This window comes from Rattus rattus, chromosome 1 (assembly GCF_011064425.1).
Source record: "Rattus rattus isolate New Zealand chromosome 1, Rrattus_CSIRO_v1, whole genome shotgun sequence".
Taxonomy (NCBI): Eukaryota; Metazoa; Chordata; class Mammalia; order Rodentia; family Muridae; genus Rattus; species Rattus rattus.
The window spans coordinates 19,600,831-19,616,607 of record NC_046154.1 but is presented as its reverse complement, the minus strand read 5'-3'; the positions used below and the strand labels follow the sequence as shown (position 1 = coordinate 19,616,607).

Sequence of the window (15,777 nt, the reverse complement as noted above, 5' to 3'; positions counted from 1 at the left end):
AAGGAAGGGAAGCTGTGGAGGTGGTGGGCTCTGAAAGCGACAGTCCTAAGAACCTTTGATTAGCATTCACATTCAATAGCTAGTGGGTCAGCGATACCCAGTGACACTAAGTCTATCTGGGTGGAAACCCCGCCTTCCCATTCCTCACTTGGCTTTGGGTCTGTCTGAGCCTCAGCCTGGCACAGAGCAGGCAGTAAGCCCAGTCAGTGACTCTGTATTAGCGCTTGTAGAGAAGGGGGTGAAGAGTCAAAAAACCTTGGCTTCCGTGAAGACAGCTCTGCTTCTGGCTGGATGGCACCTGATGCCGATCCCCAGCTGGAAGGAGAGAACCGAACTCCACAAGTTGTCCTCCGACATCCATACAGACCCCCAGAATGACCACGAGATAAATAAAATATAATAAAAAGAAAAAAATCCCTCCTGATACATCTCTTGGCTTGTGTTGGCTACGCCTCAGTGCAGAGGCAGCAATGAAAGATCGTTTCTTAACCCCCCCGTATAGTATTTCCACACTCCCCATCTCCTGGCGTCTCAGCATGGCTTCATGGAAACAGACCATAATACTCTAGAATACAGATGCAAACAGTTGTCATCTGGTTCCAGCAGTTGCTACACCACACAGACACCACAGCCCTGTAGCTCTGTTCCTCTTCTGTCTTCCTCTGCAAACACCCGCATTAAATGTTTCCACTAATGTCCCACAGCCTCTCTGCACTGCCAGTGTCAATACAGTTTGCGTCTCTACAGAGGAAGTCAATATCTGCTTTTTTTTTATTAGCCACTAATGCATATTCCTGCTGGCAGGAGACTCTGCTGATCCGTACAGATTGTCTCGACTCACACCTATTAGAATCTGAAAGCCCTGCTTTTGGCAGCAATCGGTGGCTGAAGAATGGGACCAGCTGCCGGAAATTAAATTGCCTGACCTTTCCCCTTTGGTGTGGGCTGTTTGCATTTTTGACTCCTTCCCTCCCCCACCCTAAGACTTGCTTTCCCCAAAACTTCTACCCAATGGACCATAATGAATGACTCAAACATTCCGTGCCCAACCAGCCTTATCCTTGGCAAGGCTTTTCCCCGAGTAATTTCTGTGCCTTTCTCTGAAAGGGTCATGCTTAGCTAAATGGATTGCGCCAGCATAAGGCATTTGTGAAGGGGATGACCTTGAACCCAGTGAGTGGAGCTAGGAAAAGGCAAGGGGGAGACTCCACAGGGAAAGGGGTCTGAAGAATGAACTAGGCATGGTCAGGGAATTCTGAAGTGCTGAAGGTGGAGGGCTGCGGGTTCACAAAGGGGATTTTTTTTGTTCCTAAACAATTTCATTTTAATGATAATAATTTCCTGGTGTGCTTGCATGAGGAGGACACAGTGACACAGTCCAGGCTTACTTAGCGGTGTGTGTGTGTGGTGTGTGTGTGTGTGTGTGTGTGTGTGTGTGTGTGTGTGTGTGTGTTTGGGAAACAGACAGGATCAGTTATTGATGTCTACCTGGGCTAAAGAGAAGGAAGTGGAGGGCCACATGACATACATCACGTGACATATATTTGCCCTCCCTGAATTAATTTCTTTTCTCTCACTTCATAGAAAAGATGAATGAAGTCCAGCACTGAGAATTGGTTTGTCCAAAGCCACATGACAATTGTTACAGAATCTATGCTGGATCCTGGCATTGCCCCTTCAACCATGGCATGCAGCAGAAATGACATACTCAAACAAGAGAGCTTTGTGAAGCCAGAGGGTGTGTCCCGCTCCTCATAAGCAGTGCGTGAGCACCGGGCAGAGATCAGGAAGGCTTGGGGTCCCCTCTACCAGTCCTGTGATCCTGGGAAAAGCATTTGACCTCTTAAGGACTCAATTTCCTTAGCCCAGAAATGAGGGACAGGGCATGAGATGCTCTCCAAAGACTGTTTTAGGTTTTCAATGCTGGTACCCTCTTAGGTGACCAAGAAAGTGTCTCAAGTGTGGCTACAGAACGGAGTACAGGGAACCACAACCTGAAAGTCCACGCCAGCGCTCCAGAACCCTGGACAGCTCCCCGCCCGCCTCCACCTCTAGTGGCCTAGAGGGTAGGAGCAGAAGGTAGCCACTACCCACCAGCCTCACGTCCATCTGCGGCAAGACGCTTTCAGAAAGATATTGGCTTTCATCGACGATGCTTCTGCCATTGCTCAAGACTAGGAGGGACTAAAAGGCTGGTCTCATCGATTCCACCCAAGCCCCGCCCCCTTGCTGAGTCTGTTGCCCTGGAAACAAGAGTTTGCTTCATGGGTAAAATAAAGGAGGATAGCCTCGGGTGATAGGAGAGCCCACTCTTTTCTACCCCCTCCCCTCCATTCTCCTCAGCTACAATCTATTACTCAGTCCAATAAACAGAATGAGGAGTTTTATGCAGAAGTACAGAGAGAGGCCACATGGGGACAGATGAGAATGAGACGGTCCTCTCTCTTAAGGAGTTCAGAACTTGGGGTTGGGGATTTAGCTCAGTGGTAGAGAGCTTGCCTAGCAAGCGCAAGGCCCTGGGTTCGGTTCCCATCTGAAAAAAATGAGTTCATAACTCCAGATGGGGAGACAGATACCTGCAGAAGTCACCATAGAAGGGAACATTGTACAATTCCATAACAAGATTAGGGATTTCCTGACAGGGAAGAGGGGCTTCATGGACTTCATGGTAAGTAGGTGAGGAGGACTCTACCATACTTCTGCATTTTTTATTATACATATTAAATATATATATTTATTTTATTTTATATTTTTGTTGAGCTTCCAATGCAGGGAGAACAAACCAAACTCCCAGGTCTTCTGACTGGCTATCAAGTTGGCATGCTACTCTAGACTGTGAACTTCGTGAGTATACTGAATATGTTGGTATCTTGGTTTGGTTTTTTGTTTGTTTGTTTTTGTTTTTATTTTCTTTTTTCTTTTTCTAAGATGGCTGCATACAGATCTCTGCCTACCATTAGATGTTTGGGGAAAAGGATAACTAAAATTTGAAATTTTTAATGTGTGTGTGCATGGACATGTGTGTGTATGTATGTATGTATGTGTGAATCTGTGTGTGTGTGAATCTGTGTGTGTATGTATGTATGTGTGGTCTGTGTATATGTGTGTATGTATGTGTGTGTGATGTGTGCACATATGTGTGTGCATCTGTGTGTATGTATGTGTATATTATGTGTGTGGTCTGTGTGGATGTGTGTACGTATGTGTGTGTGATGTGCATGTGTGTGTGGTCTGTGTGTATGCATATGTGTATATGTATGAATGTGTGCATGCACATGTGTGCAAACGCTTGTGAAAGGCAGATGACAACCTTGGGCACTGTTCTCAGGCACTCCCAATCTTATTTTTTGAGACAAGCTCTGTCACTGAACTGGAGCTGGCTTGCTAGATGGACTGGCCAGTGAATCACACAGGCCTACCCACCTCTGCCTCTGAATCTAATTCATGTCCTTGCAAGCACTGACTTAGCTATTTACCCAAAGCAAACCTAATCTTTTCTGTTGGGCTCTATTGATACGTGGCAGAGGCTACATCTAGTGACCCTGTGATGTCAGGTGAGAGAATGGTCAGGCAGCCACTGGTTTGATTGCAGATTATGTGTGACCTTGGGTAGGTTACTACAACTCTCGAGAACCATTTCCTCATGTGGAAACAGTGACAACAGGAGCGATCAGTTAGGATAATTGGATTAAACACAAGCCACACTTTGAGGGTCTAGCATGGTATCCTGAATGCTCTAGGCTCACAACACATGGATGACCCCCTCCTTGCTCCTCTCCACTCAGGACCTAGGAGTGTGCTTCATCCAGCACCAGTTTGCAGCACCAGTTTGCAGAAAGCAAAGGACCTCACGCCTTGCAAACACGCAGCATTTCTGCCTCTGCTCTCATCACTTCAAGGGGTTTATTTTGGGAGCAAATTGAGTTTAGGTGTCTCTGCTTAAACTGATTTTGAACAAGTGGCCTTTTGGAACAGAAAGTCCTCTGGAAGCCAGGCAGAGAAAAGCACAGCTGAGGTACTTAAGCCCTAGCTTCTGGGGCAGAATCCCATACCCAGTACCTTGATGCACTGGATGTTGGTCTTGCTCATGCTGCTGCTCCTGTCGATGAGGAAGATAAATTCCCCATGGGTCCTCCTGGGGTTGGGGTGCACGGACTCGAGGTCAGGACAGAAGTTGAGCATGATGACTGAGTGGTGGGGAATGTCTTTGTGGAGACGCTTCCGGATGACTTCTGTCTGGAGGAGAAGGGAACACTCTTGGACTTGGTGTAGTATAACCGTTTCCTCCTAACTAAAACATTTCTTTCTATGGGAGGGAGGCTCATCAAGACTCAGGAAAGAAATTAAGCTTACAAGGTTCAGGAAGTCAACACAAGTCACAAGTCTCAGGGGGCTCCTGAAACCTACAAGACTCACAAGGCCTCTGCCTGGAGTTTTAGAAGCAGCATTAACTGCTGGGGAGAGGAGACTCTTCAACATGTCCAAGTTGCATAAGGACCTTCCAGGATGCAGTTTGCTCGTGCGCGCATGTGTGTATGTATGTGTATGTGTGTATGTATGCCTATACCTATCAGATACATACATATACATATATACATGTGCATATATAATATATTATATATACGCATACCAATCAAACGTGTGTGTGTGTGTGTGTGTGTATTCATACCTATAAGATATGAGCATATCTGGGATCACACGCCTGTGACCCCTGTGTGCCTGACTTTTATGTCAGTGCTGGTGACTGAACTTACACAGCAGACACCACACTGAGCCTTTCATTAGCCCAGTTTCTACTCTTATTAGCCTTTGAATTGATGCCTTGTTATTATTGGTGTTGTGCATGCCTGTGCATCCAAGGCTGTGCTTGTAGAGGTCAGAGGCTAGCTTGTAGAAACCAGCCCTCACCTTCCATCAGGTAGGCTCTGGGGCTTAAATTCAGCTTGTCAGGCAAGTGCCCTTACCCTCTGGCTTTCTTTATTTTTACGCTTGGGGTTTGGGGTCTGCCCTAAGACCACACGCTGCTGCAGGCTCCTCTCCCTGATTCTCCACTCTGCCCACTCTGAATTGGATCTATTTCCTCCATCCCCACTCCCTCCACCCAAGGCTGTCTGCATCCACACAGCTCTCCGTGTCTGCTTCTCAGTCTGCCCTTCCCCTTCTCCATCCCGACTGTGGGCATCAGCGCTCACCCGGTCTACTATAGTCACAGCAGTTGTCTGCCATGTTTCTCTCTTCCAGATTCCTCCCAGCCCATTCTCCAGCACAGACTCTCATTCCTTACCCGGCAGACACCTGAACTTGATCTGATTTGCAGTCCCTGTGGCACTACCCAAGTTGGGGGCGAGCTCGTCTCCTACCACACCCCCACAGTCATCTCTTGCTGGCCTCATTTAAATTCCCTGTGGTCTCTGTACACACAGCGGTCAGCAACCGCTGCCCTGCCCCCATACTCTAAGCTGTACTTTACGAAGCCCCAGGCATCTGTCCATCACTCGGCTCTCAATGTTTCAGGCTCCATCCTGCTATTCTGCTCACATTTCCGGCACCTGTGTTCTCCCTGCCCACTCTTCTCCCCGGGGACATATACTGCCTGGATCTTGTCCTAAGATGGGCATTTGCCTGGCACAGGCCATCATATTACCCCCGTCCTATTTCTCCTAAGGTACCAGCCCTGTCCCAGCCTATCTTGTTCACTTGTTGGTCTTCCTGTTCTAGGAGATAAAATCCTGAGGCAGGGGATGTATCCTTTCCAGGGCTGGGGAAAGAGCCTGGCATCTGTTGGGCATTTAGCACTTGCTGAATGAATAAAGGAGACAATGTATCTCACTCTTTCCAACTGTTGCCCCACTCTCTCTCTCTCTCTCTCTCTGTGTGTGTGTGTGTGTGTGTGTGTGTGTGTGTGTGTGTCTGCAACTGACCTCTGTGCATGCGCATCAGTTTGGTTAGTTTGTTTCAGTTCCTGTCTCTCTTTAGACCTCCCACCTGCTCCACACCACGTTCTGCCCTTTCTTCCCTAAATAAGCTGTGGACAGCTCCTCACCCGTCCTTTCTGGGTGATGCTCACCATCTGGACGCCATGACCGGACTTCTTTCTCACCTGTGGATTCTATGTTCCCTCCACTCAGGGCCTCCTTTTGAATGACAGAGCCCAACCCACAACCAGCCACTTCTGTCAGCTGCGGGAGCTTCTTTCCGCAACCTGATTTTGCCTTTTAGGGGGGATGAGTGGGTGCCTGGCTCCGGATTCCCTAAGGGCTCCTCAAGCTGCCATTATCCAATTACAATGAACTAACTCATCAGTTCTGAGCAGCTGCCTCTTGATCGTGGTCCTTCTCAGAACTCGTGAGGGTACAGGCTGAGAATAGGGCTATTTGCATAACTAACCCAAGGTGGTAAATTAATTCTCATTTGCCACAGCGGTCCCAGAGCTAATTGATTTAAGGTCTGGCAGCCAGGACTGCCGTCTCTAGGCCTTGCGGGTGGGGGTGGGGTTTATCCTCTCCACACCATCATTTGTTCTGGGGACTCGATGGCACCTCCGGCACTGCCATGCCTGTCTTCATCCTTGAAACCTAGCTCAGCTTCCCTTTCTAGCAAATTCATCCGGAAGACAAGTGCCTTGTCTTGCCTTGTCTCTCTCATCGCCGTCTCTCTCTGTTTCTGTCTCTCTGTCCTTCTCTGTATGTCTGTCTATCTGTGTCTGTCTGTCTGTCTGTCTCTTAGCTTAACGATGACACCAAGTCCCCTGTGTCTCCCCCAGCAAGAATTTCTACTGGGGTCCCACAGTGGGGTTGACACAAGCAGTTAGGTCACCCCCATTTTCCTGACAATTCCCTTCTCAGCCCCCTGTACCATCAAAGGTAGCAGGAAGGGGAGGAACAGCTAAGCACGGTTGCACTGGCCCACCACGCCCTGTTCCAGGAGTGTTACCAGTAAGTCCCAAAGGTCCCAGCCCTAACTCTAGAGGTACACTGGGGCACTAGACCTCAGACTCCTTATCGGCCAATGGGTCAGTAGAAAGACGCGCTGTAATGACATGCAGGATAGGCACCATGTGTGGAGAAGAGATCATGGGACTCCATGAGTGGTTGTGTGTTCAGCACTATCCTGCCTCCTCACACTTCTGTGCTGGCCTTGGGGAAGGTGAGGGGGAAACCTTTCACTTGCTTGCCTGGCCCTTCCTTTATCCATTTTTTAAGAGACACCCGCATGTAGCGAGGACCCCAGATGGAGGTAGAACAAGGAACTTACTTAGCAGACAGAGGGGCTGTGGGGGCAGAGTGACCTGGAGAAATAAGGCCAAGGTGGCATCTGTAGTTAGCTGCAAGCTCCATTGAGCTTAGGGATATTGAGGGGTAGGAGGAGGAGCTGACCCAGCAGGAGAACAAGCTGGGGTGACTGCTACATCAAATCTACTCCCTCCCCTGTGTGGTGTCTGGGACCCCAGAAGAAAACACCTCTCACTCCTTCTCTAGGCTCTGTCACCTGCCTAGGATGTGACCTCAGGGGAGTCATGCCCTCCATTTTGGGCTAAGTGTCCTCAATGGTTCAGTGAGACCAAGTTCCCAGGGCCACCCAGCCCTGCCATCAAGGGCTCACCTTCCGCTCAGCGATGTTGTCCTTCTTTGTTCCTCTAACGAAATCTGCTTTTCGCTTCAAGTGCTGGTGGAATTCCCCCAGGGTCATGTCCCCTTTCTCCACCAGGACATGCGGCATGTGGGGCTCTGCACAGATGGGATCAATGCTCAGCACTCGCCTGGGTGTGAGGGGTGCAGCAGGGGCTGTAGCTAGGGGCCATTTCTTCACGGGTAGGGGTGGGTTCCTAATTGGAGAAGAGGGTGACATCCCTGACTGTGAACCAGCAGGGGTCAGGGGATGACTCCTTAGCTGAGGAAGCCTAGCACCGCCCTTCTTTCCACAGGCCTCAGTTTACCCTTATGTTATTGGCACATTATATAAATGGTCTGGGGCCAAGCCAAATGCCTGGGGAATGTTTTCAGGGCCAGACATTTTGTGGGTTTTTGAGGAGGCAACAGATGAGTCCCTGAGGGTGAATTGTTACAAAGTTACAGATGAGTCCCTGAGGGCGAATTGTTACAAAGTTTCACAGCGCTTCTCCTCAGGCAGCCTAAGGGGTTCAAGATCTCCCAGGTAGATGGCACCTGGGGGCTAGGAATTTGGCCCCCCCAAATAGATACAATTTCTCTGAGGGCAAGCCTCTGGTGCCCTCCTCCCATCTCCCCCATGCCCCCAACTCTTGTACTGACTAAGCATTTTCCACAAGGGCAGTAGAACTCCATGAGGGATACCATACCACTGGGGTGGAGAAGGATCTCCACCGGCCGGTCAAAGGTATGTTTTTTGGCCAAGGTGATGATGATGCTCTTGGCTGAGTGGGCCGATGGGGCTGCATCTGCTCGGATTTCATGAGTGGGACTCTCCACCCCTGAGTGGTACAAAAGACAGGAGGTAGGAGGAACGGATTTAGGAGTGCAAGAGAGAAGGGAACAATTGGGGGGAGTGGGGGAGCATGAGACTGGGGATGATTGACAGAGCAGTCCTAACATGGACTTCTGTGTTGATCTGTGAGCCTGGTACCCTCCTCAGCTTCCTTCAGCGTAGACTACTTTGAAGACAGTGCCCAGGGATCCTTCCTTTCCTGACCACAGGATCTAGCAGGGATCAGGGAAGGTTGCTTGCTCTTGGGGTACCCTGCATGCTAAGAAGCAATAAGAAAGAGCTCAGTGCTCTATGGGCAGATAGCTCTTTAGTTACATCTTGCTTTGCAATTACCTCCCACTGATAGGAAACCATTCCCGGTACCCTTGGAAAACCCAAGTTGGCTAGGAGAACCAGCCAATCACAGTTCTCAGCCTTCCTGTTTGCATGTTAGAATTACCCAGAAATTTTATAATGTCCCAGAAGCAGGATGCACCCCAGACTCTTTGGGGTGGTATCTAGGCTACAGGGAGGGGTTTGAATATTTTGGGGAGGGGTTTGAATATTTTGGGAGGGGTTTGAATATTTGGGGGTTGAATATGTTGGGGGAGGGGTTTGAATTTTGGGAGGGGTTTGAATATTTTGGGGGAGGGGTTTGAATATTTTGCGGGAGGGGTTTGAATTTTGGGAGGGATTTGAATATTTTGGGGAGGGGTTTGAATATTTTGGGGGAGGGGTTTGAATATTTATGGGGTGAAAACCAGAGCTCAACTCTAGAGCCTTCGGAGGAAGACTGGGCTACCTACCACTATCCAGAAGATATTTTCCTAGGGAAGTCACAGGGTGAACTGAGTTAAGCTATCCTGGGGAGAGCTTTCACTTGGGGCAGCTTGTCCAGACAGCTAAGTGGGGTTCAGCTTGACTTGTGACTTCTATCTGGATTACGTGGTCTTCCTGTGCTCCGCCCCTCCCCCATCTTTCTGGTGACTTTGGGCCTGAAGCCCTGTCTCTCTGTCTTCTTTGTCTGTCTCTGTGCCTGGGTATCTCCCTCTTACCTGCAAGCAGACATGGCCCGCGGATTTCCAGCTGAAATTTGAATTCATATTCCATTGGGTTGGTCACCTTTGTGTCCAGGAGAGTGGCCAGGCACAGCCTCTTATAGGAGTCCTTGGACTGGGTGCCGAAGCAGTGTGGGTCTTTGCTGGAAAGGGTATGGAGAAGGAGGAGGAGAAGAGGGGGAGGGGGAGGGAGAGGAAGCCCAGACAGAGGCAAGCCAGCATAAGAACTCTCAAACAGCTCTGCCCCCTCCCTCCCCAGGACCCCTGCCACCTCATTCATCCAGGGAGGGCCTGGGTGCAAAGGGAAGCTATAACTACCTCTGAGGAGCTCCTGGGATGAGTCAAGATCCAGGTATGGGTTCACACCCAGTGCCTCAACCTTTGTCGTTCTCACCACAGACCCAAAAGGAGGAGACCAGTGCTCAACATCCCACACAAGGATTTGAGACCCAGCAGGCAGAGGCGGCTCACCCAAAAGCCTAGGGCTAGAATTTGGCAGAGCTTGCCTGGTTTGCCTGGTTCTGGTACGAGTGGCTTGTAGTATCACACTGCCTTGTGTCAGTGGTCTGTCATGTACCTCAGTGACCTTCATTCTGGTTTTCACCCATTCTGCCAGCATGGCTGCCACTCAGGGAGTTCCTGCTGTCAACTTTGAGCCTCATGGGGTCATCCATTGCCATGTGTTCCCTTCCCCCTACACTCACAAACACCACCGCTAACACACTCGCTGTGTCTCCTTTGGCTGCATAAGGAACACTTCTTTGGGTCCCCAGATAGGCAGCCCGTGATGAGCATAGTCAAACTGCTCTCCTGGTCTGTGGTCCAATTCCCACTTCCCTGTAGTGAACAGGAGTCCTCTCCTTCCTATGGCCCAGCAAACATTGCATCGGCTGGCTGTCTAATTTTCCCTGTGTCTGAATGGGTAGCTGAGAGGGTCCTGGGTGTGTGTGTGTGTGTGTGTGTGTGTGTGTGTGTGTGTGTGTGTGATACAGATTCTCAAGAGCATGGCTGTCACCTCTGCCAGCTGGAATAAGGGGTTAGTTCACTAGGGCTCTCTGGTCTTCTACACTCCAGAGTGTCCCAGTGAGGTTCTGCCTTTTAAGCCCACACTGTAGCCCTATGGGCAGTGCTTGCAAACTGGCACACGGGCTGGTGATACCCGCCCAGCTCTGCTTTGCCACCTGCTTCTGGGTGGCACCTCCATAGCTTCCCCAGCAGCAGAGCATTTGTACAGCAAGTGTAAAGGTCTGGGCTCCATTCGCAACAGCTCAGGAGGAAGAGGGGGAGGAGGAGAGGGAATGTGGAGAGTGGAGGAGGGAAGAAAAAGGAGAAAGGATGAGGGGGAAGAGCAAAGGAGGAGAAAGGAGGAGGAAGGGGAAGAGGAAGAAGAAGAGGAGGATGGGGAGGGGGAAGAGGAGGAGGAAGAAGAGGAGGATGGGAGGAGGAGGCAGAAGGAGGAAGAAGAACGTAACTGGTGTGTGTGTGTGTGTGTGTGTGTGTGTGTGTGTGTGTGTGTGTGTGATACAGATTCTCAAGAACCTTAGTCTCTTCTAGATAAAGCAGCAGTCCCACTCATTCTGCCCTGCTCTCCTGGCCTTGCAGCCTGTAACCTGTTGCTCCAGTCAGCTCTTCCCTAGGGACCCCATCCTCACTGTCAAGATGTCAGTGAAGCCTGACCTGGTCTCTGGATACCCAGGTTGGGACCCCTTCTTCATCCTCTTAGCCCAAAGGAGTTCTCCCCAACCACAGTTTTTCCACAACTAGTTATGTGTCCAAGCGCATGCATAAGAAATCACGTGAGTGTTGCATGACGATATGAGCTCTTCAACTTTCGTTGTTGGTTTTGAGGCAGAGTGTCTGCTGTGTAGCTCTGGCTGTTGGTGAACTCACAGTGCAGACCAAGCTGGCCTTGAACTCACCAAGACCCATCTGCCTGCCTCTGCCTCCTGAATACTGAGATTAAAGGTGAAGGCAACCAAGCCTGCCTCCCCCCCCCCAAGTTTCTAAACAGCAACAACCAAGCTGTTTTATCCCTTCCTTCTCCTTAACACTCTGTTGTAGGGCTTACCACACAGTAAGGAGTCAGAAAGAAAAATCCCTCTTAAGTGCATTGAAAATTAACCCTTGGGGATTCCAAAACCTTGTACTTCTGTCAGTACCAAGATGAAGCTTTACAGGGAGATTTTTCTGGAACTCTGAAAGAGGGCCCAAAAGCTTCCCCTGCCCCTCCCTGTCTCCTTCTTGCTGCCCTGACCAGGTCCTGGTCTGGGTAGAGCCTCCTTACCCTCGTGACTGTTGTCTGGAGGAGCCAAACCTGTGGGCGCAGAATGGGTGCACGGTCGGGGCACAGATGGCTGGTAGAAGGACCCTCACGGCCCCGCTGGGTAGCGTGGGGAGTTCCGAGGAGGTACTGATGAAGATGGTGACATTTTCCATGGGAGCAATGGTCCCCAGGTTGACCACGAACAGAATCCGCTCCAGATCCTCATCCAAGGTCACCTTTCCCGGTGTGATGGGAATCTCCTCTTCTGGAAGGTTCCCTAAGTGCCAGATTGGCCTCAGGTGCTGTTCAGACCTTATCTCTGAGCCCCTCCAAACTGGATGTGGGGTAGCTTTGAGCAGCCTCCTGTTGCTGATGGGGAAACTGAGGCCCCGTATGGAAGGTTGCCTTGCTTAATCTGCCCAGCCAGTTATTAGCTCACTGGCTTGGATCTGCAACCCCATGACTCTAACTGGAGGTTGTGGATTTCCATCAGGAAACTCAGAACCCCAGAGCACCCCCACCAGGAGGATCACCCCGAAAACCCCACCCAGACCCCGGCTGAAGCACTCCTGATTCTGCTGATGAACTTCACTTTCATCCAAAAGACTCATTTCTCCAAGTCCCACTGGGCTAGTCCTACCCACCCATCAACTACCACCACCCCATGAGATCCTCCTGGGTGCCCAGTCAGACTCCCTTCCCCTCCTCTAACGTCATCAGGGCCTTTCACAACAGACACATCAGAAGGTACCATTCTCAGTGTCGATTAAAAAAGACAAACAAACCAGTGCGTGTCTGGATGCTCACGCTAACATCTCCAGCCTCATTTGGATCCAGAACAGCCAATGATCTGATTCCGTCATGTGCTTACCTCACGTCCTACTTGGTACAGACCAAGCCATTAACATGCTGTGAGGCTCTCAGTCTGCTGCTGTCTCTTTCTGAGCCTGCATTTCCTCGCTAGCAGGAATCATTAGCTATGCTTCCAGAACTTACCATGGCTTAAGTTCTTGGTATGCGCCATTTTAAGCTCGGGCGGGTCTGATTGTTTATTCCATTTTACAGATGTGTGTGTGTGTGTGTGTGTGTGTGTGTGTGTGTGTGTGTGTGTGTGTTTGTACACAGGTGCAGGCACCCGGAGTGCAAAGCCAGAGGGGATACTGGGTGACTTCCTCTGTTACATTCTCTCTGTCTCTGTCTCTGTCTCTGTCTCTGTCTCTGTCTGTCTCTCTGTCTCTGTGTCTCTCTCTCTCTCTCTCTCTCTCTCTCTCTCTCTCTCTCTCTGTGTGTGTGTGTGTGTGTGTGTGTGTGTGTGTGTGTGTGTCCTGCCGTCTCAGTTTTCAAGACAGGGTTTCCGTGTAGCCCTGGCTGTCCTGGAACTCACTCTGAAGACCAAGCTGGCCTCAAACTCAGAGATCCACCTACCTCTGGCTCCCAAGTGCTGGGATCCAAGGCGTGTGCCACCACACCCAGCTCTCTACTATTCTCTAGACGCAGGGTCTCTCACTGAACTTGGAGCCTGAGGATTTGGGGCTAAACTGGTTAATCAGCAAACTCCAGGGATACTCTGTCTCCACCCCCTCCAGTGCTGCGGTCATAGGTGGAGACGACCACACCCAACTTTTGATTTGGGCGTGAAGACTGAACTCAGGTCTTCACGCTGTGCAGCAAGCTCTCTTACTGTCGGGCCATCTCCCCAGTCCTCAGACACGATTTACGTCTTATCCAAGATCATACCATTTGCGAAAAGCAGGATCGGAAGCAGCCCCTGGTGGGACTCACTCCACACAGCCTCTGAGACAGAGTGAGCCGTAACCTGCCCCTTTCTAATCCTCGTCACACCCTGAAGAACAGTGGGCTGCTTTAGAGACCAGGAAGCTGAGGTGTGCAGAAGCTCACAATCGGCTCAAGGTCATGCAATTCTACCTCAGGATCCCTGGCTGTTGTTTAGCACTCGCTAACACGTCCCATGCTGCCTTGTGCCTGAGGCTCTCTAGCTCAGGTGACCTCCAACTAGGCCAGCTTCGCCAATGGTCCTGAGGTCTTACCTGTGACAGTGGCGGATTGGACATCCAAGTAGCTTCTGTCCAGCTTGGCTTTGTCTCTGAGCTGTATGGTCACAACTCGGTCAGCAATGACGGCTTCGAAACCAACCACTGTGGTGCACTCATCCGTCGGATACACGAAGAGACCTGGTGGAGAAGGGCCCGGCATCAAGGAGTGCTCAGCGCCATCCTACAGGCCTTGGGCCTGCTAGGTGGGTTGTACTTACTGCCCCTGAGGGGACAGAGCAGAGCTGGGCTGGGGATGGGCAGCAGAGGGCAGCTGTGTCCAGTTTCCACCAGCCCTTACTCTTGCTGGGGCTTGAAAGTCTGGTTTTCAAGGAAAATAAAAACTGCAGCTGTCGTGTAGGCTGTGTAGGCCCTAATAGTAAATATGTGGGTGGCGAATTTGATTCATGGCCACTGGTTTGCCACTGGCACCAACAAAGGGTGGGGCTGTGGAAAGGCTAGAGAAGGGTTCAAATCCAGCCCTTTCTTGTTCCCCAACTCTGCTACATTGGACAGGGCACTCATCTCTAAGCCTTTAGTAACCCCATCTACAAATGAGGCAACCATAGGAAGTCTCACGGTGCTGTTTATTAAGCTATGTCCCCCACACGGGTGCCACCCATTTCATATCCAGTTTGTCCTCTGTGGTGTTACAGGTTGATCCCAGGGCCTCTCACAAGCTGAACAAGAGCTCTGCCACTGACTTAAATTCTCACCCCTCTGGTTAGTTTTAATTTTGAGACAGGCTCTCACTAAGTTGCCCAGACTAGCCTTGAACTTGCTACATAGCCCTCCTAGACCTTGAATTTTCAATCCTTCTGTCCTAGCCTCTGGAGTAGCTGAGATTACAAGCATGCATCAACAGGCCCGGGTATCTCTTTTAGAGCTGAACTTCTTCAGCATGACGCGTGTGCTAGCCACTTGGAGGTCTTGCCTGTATTTGGATTTGAACTCATTTGGGACGGAGCCTGGGAGTCTGCGTTTCTCTTCAGATCCTAAGTGATGCTCAGTTTGAAGGTCCCGAGTCACCTCCTTCAGATATGGAAACTGCACTGTGCTAGGACCAGGGTGAGACCTCCACAATCCCCGACTTCCTGTCCTCCAGAGACTCAGTTTCCTTATCTGTAAAATGGGAACACTTGACCCTCCTGCGAGCGCAAAGCTGAGGGGCTGTCTCTGAGCGTCTCGGTAACTTTGTCTTCTGAGCCGAGGTAGGCTCTGTTTTTCAGTCTCTAACTCTAGGCTCCCTCAAACAGAAGAGGGAGGCCAAATGTTCACCCAAATCCCTGAGGAGAATAAAGTTCCACTATGGGTCCCTTTCAGACAGTGTTGGCCCCCAGGGCAGCACTGAAGTGATGGCAGAGTTTGGGGACAGGGACAGGGAGAATGGGTTAACCATTAGGAGACTCCAAGAAGGGAATCCTGGTGGGATGTGGTGGCATACGCCTGTAATCCCAGCACTTAGGAGGTGAGGGAGGAGGATTGCTGAGAGTTTGTGGACAGCTAGGACTACATAGGGAGAACCAGAGCTGTAGAGCTATATAAAGCTATATAATAATACACTGTCTATGAAACAAAACCAACCAACCAAAAAAAAACTCCAACCAAGCAATCAAATAGTAAGCAAAAAAAAAAAAAAAAAAAAAAAAAAAAAAGGGTTTGGGAGAGTTAACCCCTGGCTTTCCCTTACTTGGGGAAGGAGAGGTGTGTGGCGGTGTCTTTACCCTGACAACCCCCCCAGTGATGAGTCACAGCTCCATCTCCGGTCAGTGCAGCACATTTTTAGACATGGCTACTTCCTCTACCCCCCTCGCCCCCGCGAAACCCACACCTCCGCTCAAATCTCCGTTCTCCTTGCTTCCATCCCTCCTTCACTTTCACACCTGTGGGGCAGACCTGGAAATGCCACTCTATAGATATATAGATATATAGAAGCAGACACAGAGAGGTCACGCACTCGCCC

General features: G+C 50.3%; 1 protein-coding gene across 1 annotated transcript in view; it reads right to left on the bottom strand.

The window, feature by feature from the left end:
• The window catches only part of Vwa5b1 (von Willebrand factor A domain containing 5B1), a 42,170-nt gene that overhangs the window by 26,158 nt on the left and 235 nt on the right, over positions 1–15,777 (bottom strand). The window contains 6 exon segments of the mRNA XM_032895554.1: positions 4,060–4,236; positions 7,603–7,727; positions 8,318–8,449; positions 9,498–9,643; positions 11,785–12,040; positions 13,812–13,955. Of these exon segments, the coding sequence (XP_032751445.1) occupies positions 4,060–4,236; positions 7,603–7,727; positions 8,318–8,449; positions 9,498–9,643; positions 11,785–12,040; positions 13,812–13,955 (980 nt within the window).